Source organism: Bufo bufo, chromosome 1, assembly GCF_905171765.1.
Source record: "Bufo bufo chromosome 1, aBufBuf1.1, whole genome shotgun sequence".
Taxonomy (NCBI): domain Eukaryota; kingdom Metazoa; phylum Chordata; class Amphibia; order Anura; family Bufonidae; genus Bufo; species Bufo bufo.
In genome coordinates, this window is record NC_053389.1 from 604,296,651 (window position 1) to 604,315,127 (window position 18,477).

At 45.8% G+C, this 18,477-nt stretch overlaps 1 protein-coding gene across 1 annotated transcript in view; it reads left to right on the forward strand.

Annotated features, from left to right (window-relative positions):
• Window positions 1-18,477, forward strand: part of CPT1B (carnitine palmitoyltransferase 1B) — a 97,556-nt gene that overhangs the window by 49,765 nt on the left and 29,314 nt on the right. Inside the window, exon 11 of the mRNA XM_040413575.1 lies at window positions 4,967-5,152. Coding sequence (XP_040269509.1) covers window positions 4,967-5,152 — 186 coding nt within the window. The remainder of the gene's footprint in view (window positions 1-4,966; window positions 5,153-18,477) is intronic.

Consider the following 18,477-nt stretch of genomic DNA (forward strand, 5'->3'; position numbering starts at 1 on the left):
ATCACCCCCCTGTCATTGATCACCCCCCTGTAAGGGTCCCTTATCACCGGCAGTTAGTTAGCTACTTGTTAGGTAGTTAGCGCCCAGCCCACAGCACCGCAGTCACTGATTAGTCGCTGATTAGCGTCATCGCTGTCGCTAATCAGCACTAGTACTATATAGTATCTGTAAGTGATCGAGACTGATCGCAATCAGATCTATATCAGTACATTAGGGTCACCTTAGGCTCTACAAAAAACGCAGTGTTCGCCCGATCAGGCCTGATCTTGGGCCCACAGTTGCGTTCAGTCCGCCCCACCGCAGTGACAGAATATTTTTTTTTTCTGATCACTGCATAAACACCGTACAATCGCTGCGGTGCTATAAAGATCACTTTTGAGCTTTTTGGATCTTTATTAGCGATCGCAGCTTTACTTCGCAAGCACTCCTTTTTACTAGGCAGGTGTGCTCTTTTTCCTGGGTAGTCTCAGAGGAATACCCCCTAAATTTAGTACCTTTAGGATTTCACAGGGCATTTTTATGGCACACCCTCCTGGAGCTGCAGCGGCAGAACAGCATCCCCCAACATAGGCTGATATGCGACGTTTCCACTCGGAATTCCACCCTCCATATGTTGGACCTACTATACGAACAGAGAAAGGCCATAAACAATTTCTTGATGATCCAAGCGGACAGGAGTACTCCCCTGTGTAACTTCGATGTCAGCCAGTGGCAGCTCATGCGTGACACCTGCTGTTTGCTCAGGCCCTTTGAGGAGGCCACGTTATTTGTCAGTCACCAGGACTACGGGATTAACAATGTCATTCCACTGCTTCATGTCCTGGAACAGATGCTAGTAAATCTGGCTGGTCAGGGGACTGCAGACGTGGCGCCTAGATCTCATGGCCACATGAGCCCTGAAATGGAGGAGGACATTGGAGCACAAGCAATGTGTAGCGAAATGGGTGGTTTTATACACAGGTGACAGGAGAGGAGGAGCAGGAGCAGCCAGAGGAGCTACAGGGCGATGAGGAAGATGAGGCAGAGGATCCAGACACACCGTGGCAGTATGCAGTGGAGATGGAGGCAGGCAGTCCCTCCGAGTCACTTGCACAAATGGCCCGATGCATGCTCGCTTGCGTAGTGACAGATGAATTGTCACCATTCGGCAGAGGGATGACTTCTGGCTCTCCACCTTGTTGGACCCTCGCTACCGGTCCAAAATGGGGGCCTTTTTTACACCCGCTGAGAGGGAGGACATACTGAACTACAATAGAGACATCCAATGTAGTCAGTGGGCCGCTGCCTATCTGCGCCATCATCTATCCTCTCGCAGGTCTGACCGGGGGGCCCTCTGCGCTCATGTTCCTCTGCCATGGCTGCTAGGGAGGGGGGAGCAGTTCCAGCTCCATCAGCAGCAACTTGAGTCTAGAGTCGCTGATGAGCATCTTTCTTAACCCGCCTAGTGAAGAAACTACTCACCAGCAGCAGCTAGACCTGGAGCAGGGCCTGAACCAGCAGGTGGTGGCGTACTTGGACAGCACCCTGCCACCCCACATTGAAGATCTGCTGGACTACTGGGCAGCCAAACTGGATTTGTGGCTGCAACTGGCAGAGTTCTCCCTGGAAAAGCTGTCCTGCCCGGCCAGTAGTGTGGCATCAGAGCGGGTGTTTAGTGCGGGGGGGGGGGGCCATAGTTACCCTAAAACGAACTCGCCTGTGTGGAGTTCTGTGGAGAAACTGACCTTTGTCAAGATGAATCATATGTGAATCATCCAGGATTTCCACCCACCAATGCCTGATGCATCAGACTAGATCAACCATGGTGCCACACCAACACTTTGACAAAAGAGACTGGTTTCTTATGGCTACCTGCCTTAGCTACTTTTCTGATGCTGCCACCCACCTGATGCCAAGTGCTCCTTCTTTCACCCACCATCTTCAGCTGGTTCTGGTATTGCCACCCACCTCCCCACTCTGTCACCGGGTCACTCTGTGGTCTCCTGATGCTGCTGCCACCTCCACACTGTCACCTTGCCACTCTGTGGTCTCCTGATGATGCTGCCACCTCCATACTCTGTCATTGTGCCACTCTGTGGTCTCCTCATGCTGCTGCTGCCGCCTCCACACTGTCATTGTGCCACCCTGTGGCCTCCTCCTGATGCTGCTGCTGCCGCCACCTCCCCACTGTCACCTTGCCACTCTGTGGTCTCCTGATGCTGCTGCCACCTCCACACTATGTCAACTTGCCACTCTGTGGTCTCCTGATGATGCTGCCACCTCCATACTCTGTCATTGTGCCACTCTGTGGTCTCCTCATGCTGCTGCTGCCGCCTCCACACTGTCATTGTGCCACCCTGTGGCCTCCTCCTGATGCTGCTGCTGCCGCCACCTCCCCACTGTCACCTTGCCACTCTGTGGTCTCCTGATGCTGCTGCCACCTCCACACTATGTCAACTTGCCACTCTGTGGTCTCCTGATGATGCTGCCACCTCCATACTCTGTCATTGTGCCACTCTGTGGTCTCCTCATGCTGCTGCTGCCGCCTCCACACTGTCATTGTGCCACCCTGTGGCCTCCTCCTGATGCTGCTGCTGCCGCCACCTCCCCACTGTCACCTTGCCACTCTGTGGTCTCCTGATGCTGCTGCCACCTCCACACTATGTCAACTTGCCACTCTGTGGTCTCCTGATGATGCTGCCACCTCCATACTCTGTCATTGTGCCACTGTGGTCTCCTCATGCTGCTGCTGCCGCCTCCACACTCTCATTGTGCCACTCTGTGGCCTCCTGAGGCTGCTGCCACCTCCAGACTCTGTCATTGGGCCACTCTGTGGCCTCCTTATGCTTCTTCCACCTCACCACTATGTCATATGACCACTCTGTGGACTTCTCATGCTGTTCCCACCCTCCCCACTTCATGACTGGGCCATTATTTAGCCTTTTGGCTTGGCTGACATCATAATTTATTTAACCCTTTTTCTGATCTGTAAGAAGGAAGGAAAAATGAGACGCACAACGGATCCTGTCTATGTAACAGCTGTAAGGCCTGCATGACATGGTCCCTATTTTGCATTAGAATTGGCTGATGATTTGGTAGCCAAAAGCAGGAGTGGGTCCAAAACACAGACGACATGCAAATATTCTATTCACGTGTCATCTCTGTTTTAGATCCACTCTTTTTTTTTTTTTGGCTTTAGCAATACTGATGGATTACTGACCAAATACTGACGAAGTGAAAGCAGATGCTCCACAGACCGGATCTGTTTTTTGGGGGTTATTGTTCTGGATCAGAGGAAGGGCAAAATAATCAGTGATGTCAATACAAACTTACTGCTGACACCCTCTCCACTCTGTCGGAGGGGCTCTACTTGTAGAAGCGTTTACTAGAACAGGTTCTGTAGACATCTATGTGGAATCAGCTGCAGACGGTGTGAAAGGAGTGCACTTCTTCTTGACGCTAACATTGACCTGTAAGGGCTCATGCACACGAACGTATTTTCTTTCGGCTTCCATTCAGTTTTTTTTGCGGACCATATGCAGAACCATTCACTTTAATGGGGCTGTAGAAAATACTGAAGTTACTCTGTGTGCATTCCGTTTGTCCGCATGGCCGTTCCGCAAAAAAGTAGTACATGTCCTATTATTGTCCGCAAATCACGGTCCAAGGCCCCATTCAAGTCAATGGGTCCGCAAAAAATACGGAACGCACACAGAACACATCCATATGTCATCCGTATTTTGCAGATCCATACTGTAGAAATGCTATGCTTAGTCCATATTGCTCATGTATTTGGTGATTAATAAGTTACTGTTTCCGTTTCTGATCCTCAAAAAACGGATTGCATACGGAAAGCATACGGATATGTTTTGTGGAATAACAGAAAGAAAGAGGACGTAAATCAAAGAAAAAAACTCAGATACGGACAAACGGATCCGTGAAAAACGGACCTCAAAATAGCAACGGTCGTGTGCATGAGCCCTGAAGTTGAGTTCACACTTGAGTTATTTGATCAGTTTTGGCCCTGTAACTGCCCAAATAAGTGAAGTGTGCAGTGATTCTAAGAGCGACGCCTGTCATGTTCGTGTCATACTGACTCACTGTATTGTTTCACTACCACAGCAGACTCCCTATGCGTGTTACTGCAAGGCAGTGTTCTACAGCACTATAAAGGCTCTCTGCAGCCAGAAAATGGGTGGGGGTGTGTCCCTGCACAGTCTGACATCAGCAGCACTGATTGGACACACCATCTATTGGTAACGCCCAGCAGTACCTTCAATGCAGACTGCTGGCAATTTATTTGTAAACTTCTAGCAGGAATAATACAGGAATGGCACAACACAGTCATAAGAATAGATGCTCCAGAATTGTTATCACATGCAGAATGGGAGTAGTTACTAAAACTGACATTTCAGGAGAGGTGACAGCTCCTCTTTAAAGGGGTTCTGCAGTTTGTTTAAACTGATGATCGATCCTCTGGATAGATCATCAGCATCTGATCAGCGGGGGTCCGACACCCGGGACCCCCGCCGATCAGCTGTTTGAGAAGGCAGCGGCGCTCCAGCAGTGCCGCTGCCTTCTCACTGTTTACCGCAGGCTCAGTGACGTCACGACTAGTATCACTGGCCTGGGCGGGGCTAAGCTCTGTTCACTTGAATGGAGCTTAGCCGCGCCCAGGCCATTGATACTAGTCGTGACGTCACTGAGCCTGCGGTAAACAGCGAGAAGGCCGCTGCGCTGCGAGAAGGCCATCGCCGCTGCGTTCTCAAACAGCTGATCAGCGGGGGTCCCGGGTGTCAGACCTCTGCCGATCAGATGCTGATGATCTATCCAGAGGATAGATCATCAGTTTAAACAAACTGCAGAACCCCTTTAAGCATCCTGTGAAATACAGTATCTTACATACAATCTAGTCAAATACAAAATTGTTGTGTGCATATATTTAAAATACACATACCCATTCTTAACAACCATTTCTTCTCTTCAGAGTCCCTTGGGCTCGGGCTCGAGCCCAGTTCTTCACTCATGGTGTGAATCGGGTCTCATTAAGTAGCATTGAACGGGGCGTCTTCTTTCTATGCCTGGATTCTGAAGAAGGAGGTTATCATGAGGGTGACAAAAACTCACTGAGTATGTATGCAAAGTCTCTGCTACATGGAAACTGCCACAACAGGTAACTTACCTTACATTGATTATTATTAGTATAGTTAATAGTTTTAATCATGTATTATGTCCTTTTGTAATGACATTGATGGTGAAGTATGAAAACTAGTAACATGAATTCCTCAATGACCGTAAAATTAAGAATATTTTAACCTGCTTCTTGCAAGTACAATATCAATGGTACCAACCATGTTACTGCTATTAGGGTATCTAGTGGAAGGTCTGTTTAAAGGGGTTGCCCATGTGGCTGCAGAATATGCAAGAAAATAACAAGTAACAAACTACTCATCAGTACTTACCCGCTAATGCTCCCGCAATCCCAGTTTGTTTACATGTGAGGCACATGACCCTTTCCAGTCATTTTCTGACCTCATTGGTGATGTCACTAAGTATGGCACTTGACCACTGCAGCTGGTACAGCACATCATTGCCAATGGCATGTAAACAAAGGCTGGCAGAGGACCACAGGACGGGGATTTAACAGGTGAATAATGTGTTATTTTAGTACATATCCTGCTACGAGATTTTAAGTCCTTGAATACCCTTCAAGTAGTCATTCTTCAGAGCCTGGAACTGTGTAACTGACATTTTTGTGCACTATTCCCTACTGAAGATTGCTAGTAACTGCAATGCAATAGCAAATGAGCACAACTATTTAGAAGTACTCTGCAGATGTTAAAGGGGTTGTCCTGGATTTAAGAAAAATGGCTAATGGCGAAAAAAAGATGATATGATATGATAAAATAAAAAATAACACTCTGTTTTATCCCCCTACTTCCTAGTGCCGCTACTACAGTAGTTTCCAGCAGTCTACATTTACTTCCCTGCAGTGATGAACTGCTGTACATCCATGTTACTGCTGCCACTGTTTACAGGGAAGCAAACAGAGACTGCTGGGCACCACCGGAGCTCCGCTGCAGGATTGAACTGGTGATTCTCTGTGTGCTTCTTTATTTTATCTGACCAACTTCTCTGCTTTCAAATCTTGGAAACTTCTTTAAGATATTTTCAAATGTTGACACAAAATTTGTTTAAATTACATGACTTGGGGGGCACTATCTCTCCTTGGGGAGATAGCTCCTTAATCGGCGTGCGGAGACTTATAGGCCATAGATGCTCCTCTGGAATTCTGGGAAGAAAGGGATGCAAATGAGCTCTTAACAAGCCCTGCCTCTAATGCCACCAGATTTAAGGCAGCTATCCTATAAATCACTGTTCGACCCTGTAAATAGGACTTTAGGGGACGTGGCCTGGACGGGGAGCTGAATGGCCGCATAGAGAAGAAGCTCCCTACAGGCTTCCTGCAGAAGCAACATAAAAAGCTGTGGCCCACATGCTATCGGGCTCATATTAGCCTTTACAATGACCCCACGCTGCAGAGATGCTGAAACGAGGCAAGTAGGATACACCAAAGCTGCTAACCGCTTTCTTCCCACCGACGAGTAATGTCGACCGTGACCCTGCCGCCGCCGCCACCAGCATCGCGGTGAGAGAGGGCAGAGCGCAACAGGAAGGGATGGAAGGCACACAAACCAGTCCCTTAGAGGCTTGGACCGTCCAGTCTCCAGCGTGTTCAGAGCGAAGCACAGGGGAAGGAAGCGCCGGCTCGTCCCCGGACTCACCACATGAGAGTTCTTCACTAGCAGGGCATAAAAGAAGTAATGCACATGCCGGAAACCCACCATTGCTGCAGGCAGAGAGACAGAAGCATGAAGAAAAGACTGCTCAAGTCATCTCTACCCCACTATCAGCCACAGAAAGTCCTGCTAAACAAAAAGCAAGGTGAGAAACCACTTTATCTTTCTCTACTGAATCAGGGGTTAAAGAAGGAGCCCATAGGGTATCGTAAGAGGATGAGCTCACCTCTATATCTTCCTCAAATAGGGCCATCACAGAAGCCTTTATGATAAATGCCATGAAAGCACTAAGGCAATCTATCCAAAAGGATATCACAGAGCGCGCTAACAAGTATTTCAGCCACAGTAGACAGTCTAGGCGAGCACATTGATCATATAGAAACAAAAATGGGGGAGTTTTCCTCGGCACACAATGAGCTGGTGGACGATCATAACAACGTTCAGAAGAAATAGAAGCCATGAAATCTAAAATGGCGGATTTAGAGGACCGCAATCGCCGTAATAATGTGAAACTTTGCAGCATCCCAGAATCTTTGTCTCCAGCCAATCTGTCCAAATACATCCAGAAGCTGATAATCACAGCACTCCCACATGTCACAGATAAAGATCACAGGCTTCCAAAGCCTAAGGCATTACCAGACGTAGTACCAAGGGATGCGATAGCAAGGATCCATTTCTATCATATAAAGGAGCAACTTATGCAGGCGGTGAGGAAGAAAGGGAAGCTACCAGATCCATTTCAAGAAATCCAACTATTTGCAGACCTCTCTCAACACACCCTAACAGCAAGGAGAAAGCTTCTTCCTCTCACCAAAAGTCTTCGCCACCATGAGGTTCGTACAAATGTGGCATCCCTACAAAGTTAATTGTCACCAAGAATGGCGACCAACATCTTATCACTTCCTTGGAAAAGGGGCTCCAACTACTACAGAAGTGGGGACTTCAACTTCCAGGGATAGAACCTTCTAAATCATCCGCCCTGCCACCCAGAATTTCCAAACAATGGAGCTCGGCATCAAGGAACACGTGAGGCCTATAAATGCTGTTATAAAATGCAGGACACTGTATTATGTTTCTTCAAACCTTCCCCAGGGTTTGTGCAGTCTCATTCACTGCTCTTTTTTTGTTACACTGGTTTCTGTTATACATTATGTTTTTAGTTAAGGTTGAAAACCCATCATGGCTGAATTGGCTGACAGCTAACAAGGCCTTTTAATTATTGGGTTTTGTTATAACGTCTGTATGGATTACAGTACCTAAGGTTGATTTTGCGCAATGGTATGCTCTAAAACCCTCCACTTGTGGAGGCAGTATTCAAATATTAAGTATGATGCATTTATGAAAAAGCAATTCTAGTCTACAACATGTCTCATAAATATGTGTCGCTAAACGCTAATGGCCTCAACAGTCCTTATAAGAGATCTCTAGTCTGGAGGGAAGCTAGGGGCCTGGGAGCAGACATAATCTGCATACAGGAAACCCACTTGAAGAAAAATAGCTCGCCCAAATTTACCAATAAACATTATCCATATATGTACTGTGCAAACGCCCCAAAAAAGAAAGCTGGAGTGAGCATGGCAATAAGAGACAGTCACATTTCAGGAGAAAGAGGTGATAGTGGATCATGGGGGAAGGTATATTGTGCTTATATGCATCCTCAATAACACGCTATTTACTATACTAAATGTCTATGCACCTAATTCCTCGCAAATTGTGTACTTGAATTCAGTCGTAAAAAAAAAATAACCCCCAAAATAAAGGGCAAACTGTATGTGCAAATTTTTATATTGTGGCAAATCCACTTGACTAGACTCCATGTCCAGGCGCAGTAGACCTTTCCTTGGTCTAGATATTTATGTGATATATTTAATTCCGCCAAGATGGAAGGGAATTTCCCAAAAGAAATGTTGAGGGCTAACATCATTACCCTACCGAAGCGAGGGAGAGAGCCAAATGCCCCAGCGAACTTCCGGCCAAACTCACTGCTTAATGCAGATGTTAAATTGTATGCTAAAATAATTGCGGCCAGGCTGCTACCCATCTTGCCTACCTTAATCAAAGGAGACCAGGTTTGGTTTACTAAAGGTAGACAGGCGCCTGATAGCACTAGGCATCTCATTAACCTAATTCATCATGCATACAAACACAAGATACCATCTCTTATACTTTCCCAAGATGCAGAAAAGGCATTTGATGGGGTCCACTGGGAGTATGCTTTAGCTGCTTTGAGGTAAATGGGATTCGATGGAGCAATCTTATCAGCTATTAAAGGGAACCTGTCACCTCCAAAACACATTTTAAACCGACATCATTACCTTACAGTAGCCCCCAGTGTGTTCCTAATCATATTTTTCATTCCTCCACTGGTTGTATACTTTATAAAAATGCTGTTTTAATCGGTCAGCTTGAAGGCAAGGGGGCAGTGGCCTCCTTGCTTCAAGTCAAGCTAAGCCCGGCCCTTACCCGTCCTCCCTTCACTGTGATTGACATCCTGCTATGAGGCTGGGATCGTGCAAGTCTCGTGCATGCGCGGTGCGCTCATTGTCACTGCACGATCCCGGCTCCCGCACTCAGCCGGCCGGTTTCCTCTCTCTGCGCATGCGCTGGGCTTGTCTATCGTGCGCGCGCCTGGCACATGCGCAGAGAGAGCAAAGCGGCCGGCTGAGTGCGGGAGCTGGAGACGGGATCGCGCAGTGACAAGGAGCGCACCGCGCATGCGTGAGACTTGCACGATCCCAGCCTCACAGCAGGATATCAATCACAGTGAAGTAAGGTAAGGGGCGGGCTTAGCTTGACTTGAAGCAAGGAGGCCGCTGCCCCCTTGACTTCAAGATTACTCTGAGGATAGCGAAAACACAGATTAAAACAGCATTTTTATAAATTATACAACAACCAGTGGAGGAATGAAAAACATGATTAGGAACACACTGGGAGCTACTGTAAGGTAATGATGTCTGTTTAAAATGTGTTTTGGAGGTGACAGGTTCCCTTTAACCACCTCAGCCCCCAGTGCTTAAACACCCTGAAAGACCAGGCCACTTTTTACACTTCTGACCTACACTACTTTCACTGTTTATTGCTCGGTCATGCAACTTACCACCCAAATGAATTTTACCTCCTTTTCTTCTCACTAATAGAGCTTTCATTTGGTGGTATTTCATTGCTGCTGACATTTTTACTTTTTTTGTTATTAATCGAAATTTAACGATTTTTTTGCAAAAAAATGACATTTTTCACTTTCAGTTGTAAAATTTTGCAAAAAAAAACGAGATCCATATAGAAATTTTGCTCTAAATTTATAGTTCTACATGTCTTTGATAAAAAAAAAATGTTTGGGTAAAAAAAAAATGGTTTGGGTAAAAGTTATAGCGTTTACAAACTATGGTACAAAAATGTGAATTTCCGCTTTTTGAAGCAGCTCTGACTTTCTGAGCACCTGTCATGTTTCCTGAGGTTCTACAATGCCCAGACAGTACAAACACCCCACAAATGACCCCATTTCTGAAAGTACACACCCTAAGGTATTCGCTGATGGGCATAGTGAGTTCATAGAACTTTTTATTTTTTGTCACAAGTTAGCGGAAAATGATGATTTTATTTTTTTTTTTTTCTTACAAAGTCTCATATTGCACTAACTTGTGACAAAAAATAAAAAGTTCTATGAACTCACTATGCCCATCAGCGAATACCTTGGGGTCTCTTCTTTCCAAAATGGGGTCACTTGTGGGGTAGTTATACTGCCCTGGCATTCTAGGGGCCCAAATGTGTGGTAAAGAGTTTGAAATCAAATTCAGTAAAAAATGACCTGCGAAATCCGAAAGGTGCTCTTTGGAATATGGGCCCCTTTGCCCACCTAGGCTGCAAAAAAGTGTCACACATCTGGTATCCCCGTACTCAGGAGAAGTTGAGGAATGTGTTTTGGGGTGTCTTTTTACATATACCCATGCTGGGTGAGATAAATATCTTGGTCAAATGACAACTTTGTATAAAAAAATGGGAAAAGTTGTCTTTTGCCAAGATATTTCTCTCACCCAGCATGGTTATATATAAAATGACACCCCAAAACACATTCCCCACCTTCTCCTGAGTACGGAGATACCAGATGTGTGACACTTTTTTGCAGCCTAGGTGGGCAAAGGGGCCCATATTCCAAAGAGCACCTTTCGGATTTCACTCATCATTTTTTACAGAATTTGATTTCTAACTCCTTACCACACATTTGGGCCCCTAGAATGCCAGGGCAGTATAACTACCCCACAAGTGACCCCATTTTGGAAAGAAGACACCCCAAGCTATTCCGTGAGGGGCATGGCGAGTTCCTAGAATTTTTTATTTTTTGTCACAAGTTAGTGGAAAATGATGATTTTTTTTTTTTTTTTTTTTTTCATACAAAGTCTCATATTCCACTAACTTGTGACAAAAAATAAGAACTTCCATGAACTCACTATGCCCATCAGCGAATACCTTGGGGTCTCTTCTTTCCAAAATGGGGTCACTTGTGGGGTAGTTATACTGCCCTGGCATTCTAGGGGCCCAAATGTGTGGTAAGGAGTTTGAAATCAAATTCTGTAAAAAATGACGAGTGAAATCCGAAAGGTGCTCTTTGGAATATGGGCCCCTTTGCCCACCTAGGCTGCAAAAAAGTGTCACACATCTGGTATCCCCGTACTCAGGAGAAGTTGAGGAATGTGTTTTGGGGTGTCTTTTTACATATACCCATGCTGGGTGAGATAAATATCTTGGTCAAATGACAACTTTGTATAAAAAAATGGGAAAAGTTGTCTTTTGCCAAGATATTTCTCTCACCCAGCATGGGTATATGTAAAATGACACCCCAAAACACATTCCCCACCTTCTCCTGAGTACGGAGATACCAGATGTGTGACACTTTTTTGCAGCCTAGGTGGGCAAAGGGGCCAATATTCCAAAGAGCACCTTTCGGATTTCACTCGTCAATTTTTACATAATTTGATTTCAAACTCCTTACCACACATTTGGGCCCCTAGAATGCCAGGGCAGTATAACTACCCCACAAGTGACCCCATTTTGGAAAGAAGACACCCCAAGCTATTCCGTGAGGGGCATGGCGAGTTCCTAGAATTTTTTATTTTTTGTCACAAGTTAGTGGAAAATGATGATTTATTTATTTATTTATTTTTTTCATACAAAGTCTCATATTCCACTAACTTGTGACAAAAAATAAAAACTTCCATGAACTCACTATGCCCATCAGCGAATACCTTGGGGTCTCTTCTTTCCAAAATGGGGTCACTTGTGGGGTAGTTATACTGCCCTGGCATTCTAGGGGCCCAAATGTGTGGTAAGGAGTTTGAAATCAAATTCTGTAAAAAATGACGAGTGAAATCCGAAAGGTGCTCTTTGGAATATGGGCCCCTTTGCCCACCTAGGCTGCAAAAAAGTGTCACACATGTGGTATTGCCGTACTCAGGAGAAGTTGAGGAATGTGTTTTGGGGTGTCTTTTTACATATACCCATGCTGGGTGAGATAAATATCTTGGTCAAATGACAACTTTGTATAAAAAAATGGGAAAAGTTGTCTTTTGCCAAGATATTTCTCTCACCCAGCATGGGTATATATAAAATGACACCCCAAAACACATTCCCCACCTTCTCCTGAGTACGGAGATACCAGATGTGTGACACTTTTTTGCAGCCTAGGTGGGCAAAGGGGCCCATATTCCAAAGAGCACCTTTCGGATTTCACAGGTCATTTTTTGCTGAATTTGATTTCAAACTCCTTACCACACATTTGGGCCCCTAGAATGCCAGGGCAGTATAACTACCCCACAAGTGACCCCATTTTGGAAAGAAGAGACCCCAAGGTATTCGCTGATGGGCATAGTGAGTTCATGAAAAAAAAATTTTTTTGGCACAAGTTAGTGGAATATGAGACTTTGTATGAAAAAAAAAAAAAAAAAAAATCATCATTTTCCACTAACTTGTGACAAAAAATAAAAAATTCTAGGAACTTGCCATGCCCCTCACGGAATACCTTGGGGTGTCTTCTTTCCAAAATGGGGTCACTTGTGGGGCAGTTATACTGCCCTGGCATTTTCCAGGGGCCCTAATGTCTGGTAAGTAGGTAAATGACCTGTGAAATCTGAAAGGTGCTCTTTGGAATGTGGGCCCCTTTGCCCAGCTAGGCTGCAAAAAAGTGTCACACATCTGGTATCTCCGTACTCAGGAGAAGGTAAGGAATGTGTTTTGGGGTGTCATTTTACATATACCCATGCTGGGTGAGAGAAATATCTTGGCAAAAGACAACTTTTCCCATTTTTTTTATACAAAGTTGGCATTTGACCAAGATATTTATCTCACCCAGCATGGGTATATGTAAAATGACACCCCAAAACATATTCCCCAACTTCTGCTGAATACGGAGATACCACATGTGTGACACTTTTTTGCAGCCTAGGTGGGCAAAGGGGCCCAAATTCCTTTTAGGAGGGCATTTTTAGACATTTGGATACCAGACTTCTTCTCACGCTTTGGGGCCCCTAAAATGCCAGGGCAGTATAAATACCCCACATGTGACCCCATTTTGGAAAGAAGACACCCCAAGGTATTCAATGAGGGGCATGGCGAGTTCATTGAAAAAAAAAAATTTTGGAACAAGTTAGCGGAAATTGATTTTTTGGATTTTGTTCTCACAAAGTCTCCCTTTCCGCTAACTTGGGACAAAAATTTCAATCTTTCATGGACTCAATATGCCCCTCAGCGAATACCTTGGGGTGTCTTCTTTCCAAAATGGTGTTATTTGTGGGGTGTTTGTACTGCCCTGGCATTTGAGGGTCTCCGCAATCATTACATGTATGCCCAGCATTAGGAGTTTCTGCTATTCTCCTTATATTGAGCATACGGGTAATGAGATTTTTTTTTTCCGTTCAGCCTCTGGGCTGAAAGAAAAAAATGAACGGCACAGATTTCTTCATTCGCATCGATCAATGTGGATGAAAAAATCTCTGCCAAAAAAAGAAAAAGGAGGGGAAAGGCGTCTGCCAGGACATAGGAGCTCCGCCCAACATCCATACCCACTTCAGCTCGTATGCCCTGGCAAACCAGATTTCTCCATTCACATCAATCGATGTGGATGAATAAATCATTGCCGGGATTTTTTTTTTTATATATACAAAGTGTTTGCCAAAGTATATGAACACCGCCACCTCCTCAGCTCATATGCCTCGGCAAACATATCTTTTACTGCTGAGGAGAAATCTCGTCTTGCAGCGCCGCATACACCGACTTGCGTGTAATCTGACAGCAGCACAATGCTTCTGTCCGAATGCACATCAGTGCTGCAGCTGGTCGATCGGTTGGTCCACCTGGAAGGTAAAAAAAACAAAACAAAAAAGAAAAAACCAGGCCGCAAAGCAATAACTTTATTAACTTTAGAACAGAACATATTAACTTTTTTAAACTTTTTTAACTTTTTTACTTACCGGTAATTTTTTTTTTGTTTAGTTTTTTTTACCTTTATAGAACAAACCTCTCCTTCCCCATGGGACAATGTGCAAAGCGCAAATCGCCCAAAGATGTGGCGAAGTACGTTATGCACTTTATCCCAGGTGAAAGGAGACGTTTGCAGCAGCTGAGAGTAAAAGGGCCCTAATAGCCCTGTGTGCCTGTCCTGTGAGATGCAATCCCTATGCTAGGTGTACCTGTGTGTGGTACTTCCGGAAACACTCTCCATAGCATAGGGCAGGGTGGTCAGCACAGTCAGGACAGAAATAGCGGGTGTCACGCCTTATTCCACTCCTGCTACAGACACGACATCTTTTTCGGGGTGACGGTTGGGTTGAGGTACCAGGAACGACACTGGGGAAATGTCGCTCGTGTAGACGGCTAACTACACTGGGGGATGGGGCCACGGAACCTCCTGGGTAAAGGAGGTTCTCGATGATCTCTTCCTGGAATTTGAGGAAAGATCGTGTTCTCCCAGCCTTACTGTAGAGAACAAAACTATTGTACAGCGCCAATTGAATTAAATATACAGACACCTTCTTATACCAGCGTCTGGTTCTGCGGGAAACTAAATACGGAGACAACATCTGGTCATTGAAGTCCACCCCTCCCATGAGCGCATTATAGTCGTGGACACAGAGGGGCTTTTCAATGACACGGGTTGCTCGCTCAATTTGGATTGTCGTGTCTGCGTGAATGGAGGAGAGCATGTAAACGTCACGCTTGTCTCTCCATTTCACCGCGAGCAGTTCTTCGTTACACAAGGCAGCCCTCTCCCCCCTTGCAAGACGGGTGGTTACAAGCCGTTGGGGGAAGCCCACGCGACTAGTTCGCGCGGTGCCACAGGCGCAAATCCGTTCTAGAAACAAATGCCTAAAGAGGGCCACACTTGTGTAAAAATTGTCCACATAAAGATGGTACCCCTTGCCGAATAAGGGTGACACCAAGTCCCAGACTGTCTTCCCACTGCTCCCCAGGTAGTCAGGGCAACCGACCGGCTCCAGGGTCTGATCTTTTCCCTCATAGACACGAAATTTGTGGGTATAGCCTGTGGCCCTTTCACAGAGCTTATACAATTTGACCCCATACCGGGCACGCTTGCTTGGGATGTACTGTTTGAAGCCAAGGCGCCCGGTAAAATGTATTAGGGACTCGTCTACGCAGATGTTTTGCTCGGGGGTATACAAATCTGCAAATTTCTGGTTGAAATGGTCTATGAGGGGCCGAATTTTGTGGAGCCGGTCAAAAGCTGGGTGGCCTCTGGGACGGGAGGTGGTGTTGTCGCTAAAATGCAGGAAACGGAGGATGGCCTCAAATCGTGCCCTGGACATAGCAGCAGAGAACATGGGCATGTGATGAATCGGGTGCGTTGACCAATATGACCGCAATTCATGCTTTTTTGTCAGGCCCATGTTGAGGAGAAGGCCCAAAAAAATTTTAATTTCGGAAACTTGGACTGGTTTCCACCGGAAAGGCTGGGCATAAAAGCTTCCCGGGTTGGCGGATATAAATTGTGTGGCATACTGGTTGGTCTCTGCCACGACTAAGTCCAAGAGCTCCGCAGTCAAGAACAGCTCAAAAAATCCCAGGGCCGAACCGATTTGAGCCGTCTCAACCCGAACTCCAGACTGGGCGGTGAAAGGGGGAACTACAGGTGCGGCTGAAGTTGGTGACTGCCAATCAGGGTTTGCCAGCACCTCAGGGATTCTAGGGGCTCTACGGGCCTGTCTTTGCGGTGGCTGCGACGGGGTAACTAGTGCACGTGCCACCGTAACAGCTTCAACTGCCCTTCTGGTGCTCGCCACGTCACCATGTTGTACTGCAGTGCTGGTACTAGGTCCAGGGAGGGCTGCGCTGCTGGTGTATGCCTCACCACGTGATCCGGCAGCGACAGCCCCACTCTGCTGCTCTTGAAGCGGATCCTGCATAACCTGTGGTCTAGCGACATGGGGCCGGGTACGCCTGGTGCTGCCAGGGACCTCCACCTCCTCGTCCGAACTTTGGGTCAGAGAGCCACTGCTTTCCACAGGTTCATATTCTGACCCGCTAGATTCATCAGATGAGGGTTCCCACTCCTCATCCGACTGGGTCAGAATCCTGTAGGCCTCTTCAGAAGAATACCCCCTGTTTGACATTTTGGACTACTAAATTTAGGGGTATTCCCTGAGACTACCCAAGAAAAAAAGCAAACCTGTCTTACAAAGGGGAGGCTAGCGAAGTACCGGAGGCCGCTGCGGTTGATAAAAAATATCAAAACTGATTTTTTTATCGCCGCAGTGCGTGTAAAATGAATGTGCAGTGATCAAAAAATATATTTTTTTTGTCACTGCGGTGGGGCGGGCGTGGGTGAACGCACGTGTGGGCGACCGATCAGGCCTGATCGGGCAAACACTGCGTTTTGGGTGGAGGGCGAACTAAAGTGACACTAATACTATTATAGATCTGACCGTGATCAGTTTTGATCACTTACAGATACTATAAAAGTACAAATGCTGATTAGCGATACGCTATTCAGCGAATAAAAGTGACTGCGGTGCGGTGGGGTGGGCGCTAACTGACGCTAACTACCTAACCAAGGGGCCTAAACTATTCCTAAAACCTAACAGCCAATACTAGTGAAAAAAAAAAAGTGACAGTTTACACTGATCACTTTTTTTCCTTTCACTGGTGATTGACAGGGGCGATCAAAGGGGTGATCAAAGGGTTAATTGGGGTGCAGGGGGGTGATCTGGGGCTAAGGTGTAGTGTTGGTGCTACTCACAGTTCAGTCTGCTCCTGTGCTGGATCCAACCGACGAAAAGGACCAGCACAGGAGCAGAGAAGCCATATAACAGATCATATTTACTAATATGATCTGTTATATGGCTTGTGATTGGATTTTTTAAAAATCGCCAGCCTGCCAGCCAATGATCGTTGCTGGCAGGCTGGTGACGAACTTGTTCTTTAACTTTTGCCGGCCCGCGATGCGCATGCGCGGGCCGGCTTGGAGCGAAATCTCGCGTCTCGCGAGATGACGCGTATATGCGTGACTGTGCGCAGCGCTGCCACCTCCGGAACGCGAATCTGCGTTAGGCGGTCCGGAGGTGGTTAAAGCCCTATACTCGGGACCATCCGCCCGAGTGATGGTGAATGGGATACTTTCAAATCCGTTCCAAATCACTAACGGCACATGGCAGGGATGCCCTTTATCCCCGCTGATATTCTCTATTATCATGGAATCGCTAGCCAAGAAAATTAGATCAGATCCATCCATAGAGGGTATCACTATTGGCAATACCCATAAGATCAACCTTTTTGCGGATGATGTTATCTTAATCCTCAATAAACCTATCCCCTCACTAATAGCAGTAAAAAAGATACTTGATCAGTATAGCTCAGTCTCCTTTTATAAAGTAAATGTGTCCAAGTCACAAATGCATAGTCTTAAAACATTGCACCAACAATTAAAACTGAAATTTCATCAAAGACACAATTCCCATGGACCGAACAATCTATCACATATCTAGGGATTCAACTTACTAACTCCCCAAAACAGCTGATACAAGCTAACTTCCCCCCACTGCTTTCTTCTTTGCAAAAAGAAATAGACAGAGTGGCAAAGTATGAATTGAGCTGGATGGGCAGAATTATCTTATACAAGATGCTATTCCTAACTCGCATACTGTATGTTTTACACACTCTACCTATTCCAATTCCAGAAACGACATTCCACTCATTTAAATCACAAATGTCCGCCTTTATTTGAAAACGAATGAAACCTCGAATAGCCATGAATCTTCTAACAAAACATATGTCAGTAGGAGGTATTGGAGTACCAAACGTAACTCAATACCATAATGCATTTCTAATTTCCCAATCATATCATTGGTCCCATTCTTATACTGACAAATTATGGCCAAACATGGAAGCCAGCACGACTTCTCTCAAAAAACTGGAATTTACACACTACATACCCATTGATATATCATCTCTGCCACCAGGAACACCACCAACAATACTCGCTACTTTAAAAGCTTGGAATATAGGTGTAACTACTAAAACAGACTCTACCTCTATGATTAATATTCAGGTCTCTATTCAAACACTAAAAAAATCATATACAAGATTCGGAATTAAGAGAATGGATAAGTAGGGGTGTAACAAATATATCCTAATTGAGCCATCAAAATGGATTCCAAACTCTCGACCATTTAAGACAGCAATTTCACATTCCCGA